Raw genomic sequence first — 4907 nt, 5'->3', positions numbered from 1 at the left:
TTCATAACAGTAGCAAAATTAAAGTTATGAAGTAGCTCAGCAGTTAGGAGCACTGATTGCTTTCCAGAGGACCTGAGTTCAATTCCCAGCAACCACATGATGGCTCACAACCATCCGTAATAAGGGCTGATGTTCTCTTTGGGTATGCAGGTATACATGCAGATAGAGCACTCATATACATTAAATAAATAAAAATAAATCTTAAAAAATAAAAAAGGAAATGTTGGCAATTGACTAGAGAAATGGTCCAATGGGTTACAGCAACGGCCACAAAGTCTAACAACCTGAGTTTGATTCTTCTCCCAATCCCCACAAGTTGTCCTCTGGCCTTCACACAATATGTCATGGCATGCACTTAATCTCAACACACACACACACACACACACACACACACAAACACACAGATACACCAAATAAATGCAATGAAAGGTTTGTTTGTTTTAAATTCTGGCAATTAATGAGCAGCACCAAACACGCATACATCTGTAGGTTTTCTAGATCCTACAAAAACTAAACCAAACCAAAACAAACCTAATGGAGAACAGAGAATGGTGGTACACACCTGTAACTCCTGTCACTTAGGAAAAGTCACTGAGCAGGAAAAGTTGAAGGCCAGCCTGGGCTACATAGCTGAAGTCTCTCTCAAAACAACAACATCAAAGAGAATGTGGCCACATAAAAACAGTGTCATTAACCTTAGCTCAGTTCTCCAGTAAGCCTCACTTACCAGCAGGAAGCTCATCTACTTTTGCTAGGTCATTCTCTTCTACTCCAGGCATCCCTGCATCACCAATTCGTTTTAGTTGTTCTGCCCAAGGAACAAAATAAGGTACAACTATGTTTATGTGAATATAAATCAAAAAAGATTTGAAGGAAAGTAAAAATCAGTTTCTAATGTCACATATTATAAGTGAACACCTTGCTTGAAACTTAGCTTTTTTTTTTCCTTTTAATATTTTAAAAAACATACTTTCTTCAGTGTGTATGTGCCTGCATGTGTGCATTATGTGGCAGTCAAGGGAGTCAGCTCTTTCCTTCCACTGCTGAGGTAGGGTCTCTGTTGTGTGTGCTTTGCTTCACAGACAAGGCTAGCTGGCCTGATCACTTCCAGAAAAATATGTTTCCATCTCCTATCTCACTGTAGTTCTGGGGTTGCAGATATGTGCCACTACATTAACTTTTGAATGTAGATGTGAGGACCTGAACTCTGGTTGTTATTGGTGCACAGCAAGTGCCTTTACCACCTGAGCCTAGTTCCTGGCCCTGATTTTTAACTAAAATACTTTTTTCTCTTTTGTCACAGGACCAAAAATTTAAACAATACATTTAAATCATCTCAGATTTGACTATATTTCAAAACAGGAAGAAATGGTGAATCTCATATAAACACAAACTTACCTTTCCCATGTGAAAGATGATTGCTTGAGGGGTCCTCATTCTTATTTGCATCATTTTCAGGCACATTTGGGATATTTTTAGGTGCTACATGATCATTTCTACCCAATTCTTTTCCATCATTTGATTGAATCTTACGGGTCTCCTGTTGTTGGATAAAGATTTGGTAACAATAAGTATTTTTCAGTTTTGAATCATTAAGCCACTGATAAAACAATTAATGTGTATGTGTCTGTGTCTGTGTGTGTGTTCACGTGTGCAGGCAAGTGCAGTTATCCACAAGTTTCATTTCTTCTACCATGTGGGGAGTGAGGATCAAACACAGATCATCATGCTTACTGACAAGTGCCCTTACTTACTGAACCATCTAAGGGCTACAAAAATACAGTAAAAACAAAACAAAACAAACAAGTTAACAAAGATGTTTTCCTTTTAATGCTATCACCTTTGTGCGAATGGATAACTTTTAGTAGTCTACTCCCCCACCCACTTCTTTCTTCTCTTAAGAAACAAGGTCATAGTTTTTATGCTGCCTAGAACTTCCTAGATAAAACAGACCAGGTTAGCTTCAAATGTGTGGTGATTTTCCTGCCTCTGCTTCCCAAGTGCTAGAATTATAGGAACAAGACACCATGTAGAGTCTTAAATATAAAGCAACTTTCTTAAAACAATGTTTTTGTAATTTAGTGAGGGGACTCCTTGTTGTGTTTAAGGAGAGTTTTTATTATGAAAAAAAATCTATCTATCTATCTATCTATCTATCTATCTATCTATCTATCTATCTATCTATCTATCTTGATTTTCAAGACACAGTCTCTCTGTGTAGCCCTGGCTATCCTGGAACTCTGTAACTCAGACTGGCATTGAACTCAGAGACCTGCCTGCCTATGTCTCTTCCTCCTGAGTGCAGGGATTAAAAGCTTGCACCACCACTGCCGAGCATGAAATAATTTTAGATTTGGAGAAAATTAGCTGTTGTGTACCCAGGTTCCCCCAATGTTAGAACTGATACTACTATGATAAAGTTGTAAAACAAAGACGACAGTTGTTACTGGACTGGAGAGCTGCCTCAGATGGAGGATGGCTTCCCTACCATCCATAAAAGCCCGGGCTGGCTCCTCAGAAACACATAAGCTGGGCAGGTGCCATACATCTCTAATAAGAGCACACAGGAGACAAACCAAAGTTTAAGGCCACCCTTGGCTACATAGGAAATTTAAGTCCAGTCTGAGCTACATCAGACCTTGTCTCAAAAGGAAAAGAAAGGAAAAATTATAATTATTAACTAAACTTTCAGAGTTCATGTAGATCTTTTAAACCAGTTTCTCTACTATATCTTTTTTCTGTTAGAAGATTTAACCTAGTATATACTGTAAGGAGTTTTGGCCTCAAGTCTTATTCTCTTATTCTCCTCTGATCTGTAGTCTTTCTATCCTGGTATCACAAAAACAATACAAAATGTAATTTATGGATACTAGCCTGTGAATTTTTAATAATATATCCATGTCATAATATCATATTATTTTGAGTTTTCAGTTATAAGTTGTTTTGTCAGCTATTTTTGTCAAAACCATGAAAAATAATAAAGGCTTCCAGCGAATAACACAGCACTACAGCAAGCCGCAAGCCCCTCTCTCCTTCCTTTCCCACGCACTATACTCCTTTGAACTTTCGGTGTCTTTTTTTTGTTTGTTTGTTTTTCGAGATAGGGTTTCTCTGTATAGTCCTGGTTGTCCTGGAACTCACTTTGTAGACCAGGCTGGCCTGGAACTCAGAAATCCTCCTGTCTCTGCTTCCCGAGTGCTGGGATTAAAGGCGTGCGCCACCATGCCCGGCTTGAACTTTCTGAGTCTTAATACTACCTCTAACTACACTCAGTCTTCCACAGTGGCTGATCACTCAAACTTTTCACTAGTCCATTCTCACACTCTTCAAAGCAGACACAGATGAACTGCAGCTGTTTCTAACTGTAGACTGAAAGCTGAAGAGATATAACACCCTAAATATCCTGCTGTAAAGCTAAGGAAAAGCTAAGGACAAAAACCAGACAGCCTTGATTTCTAGTCCTTAGAATGTTACCAAAGAACAAAAGAAATACTCTTCATTACTGAGTCACTCTTTATCTCTAATTACAAATTTTATACAAACCACATTTAACCAATCTAAGATTAAAGAGTATAAAAAATAATTCCTGTCCATAATGGTTAGTGAGCTTTAAAAAAAAATTCCCTCTGGGGCTGGTGAGATGGCTCAGCGGGTAAGAGCACCCGACTGCTCTTCCAAAGGTGCAGAGTTCAAATCCCAGCAACCACATGGTGGCTCACAACCATCCTTAACGAGATCTGACTCCCTCTTCTGGAGTGTCTGAAGACAGCTACAATGTACTTACATATAAAAAAATTTTTTTTTCCTCTATTTCTACAATGACCTTTATGATAACTCAACTCAAAATGAATAAAACATTTGCTGACCCAAAATATATCAGGCAGAGTTGGTCATCTAGCTCAACAGAACATATAACTGCATGTATGAAGCCACAGATCTGACCCACAGTACTTTAAGGAAGTATGAATCATAATTAGTTATATAGTATCTAGTCATGTTATTTCTGTTTTAAGACAGGGCATCAGACTACTAGAGACTAATAAGAAAACGCTTGACAATTCTGTTTTCTCAAAAGAATAAAATAAAAAAATGAAGCTGGGTGTGGATATTATCCACCTGTAATACCAGCACTTGAAAAGCTCAGGCAAGGGATTGGAAATTCAATGCCATTTGAGCTATATACTAAGAGAAAGGGATACAGAAAAGGAAGGAGGAGGGAAAAAGGAAGGTTTTTTCAGTAAAAAGTCATCCACCTTAGAATCTGACAACAATAACAACTATAATAATTATTTGCCTAGACTGTGCAAAGCCCTAGGTTTGATTCCTAACCATAAGAAACAGTAAGTAAAGTTGATATATTTTTACACACAACCATTTTACTCAGCAAATACACATCCTCTTTTAAATCAGGCAGATTAGAATTCTTTATGTGTTATGACAAAAACCCATCTACTTCTAAATTAAATGAATTATAACCAAAGCATACATTATTTAAATACTAATTTTTAATTTACCTTTTGTTCCTGCAAAAACTGATCTGCTAATTTTTTAATATTTTCTTCATGTTGTGCTCTTAACTCCTTGATCTGCTGTCCACACTGAAAACTAAATTAGAAAGTCATTCTTTAGATGCTATTGGACTGAGTGTTCCAAGTCTGTCCAGAAGCAACACATGTATTTAGGAAGACACAACATCATTCAGTAGAGAAACAGTGAAATGTAGTCAAAATCATAAATCCGCCTGCCTCTGCCTCCCGAGTGCTGGGATTAAAGGCGTGCACCACCACGCCCGGCTCTTTTTTTTTTTCTTTTTTTCTTTTTGGTTTTTCGAGACAGGGTTTCTCTGTGTAGCCTTGGCTGTCCTGGAACTCACTCTGTAGACCAGGCTGGCCTCGAACTCAGAAATC

General features: G+C 37.9%; 1 protein-coding gene across 2 annotated transcripts in view; it reads right to left on the bottom strand.

Moving 5' to 3' along the window:
* The window catches only part of Casc4 (cancer susceptibility 4), a 68388-nt gene that overhangs the window by 28557 nt on the left and 34924 nt on the right, over positions 1-4907 (bottom strand). For both annotated transcript variants that reach the window (XM_021193861.2, XM_021193859.1), the window contains exons 4-6: positions 4515-4605; positions 1399-1540; positions 728-808 (exon numbers count right to left, since the gene is read on the bottom strand). In XM_021193861.2, coding sequence (XP_021049520.1) covers positions 728-808; positions 1399-1540; positions 4515-4605 — 314 coding nt within the window. The remainder of the gene's footprint in view (positions 1-727; positions 809-1398; positions 1541-4514; positions 4606-4907) is intronic.

Source organism: Mus pahari, chromosome 3 (genome assembly GCF_900095145.1).
Source record: "Mus pahari chromosome 3, PAHARI_EIJ_v1.1, whole genome shotgun sequence".
In the NCBI taxonomy this organism is placed as follows: Eukaryota; Metazoa; Chordata; class Mammalia; order Rodentia; family Muridae; genus Mus; species Mus pahari.
Note: the sequence above shows the minus strand (reverse complement) of the source record. Positions and strands in the feature narration are given on the sequence as shown.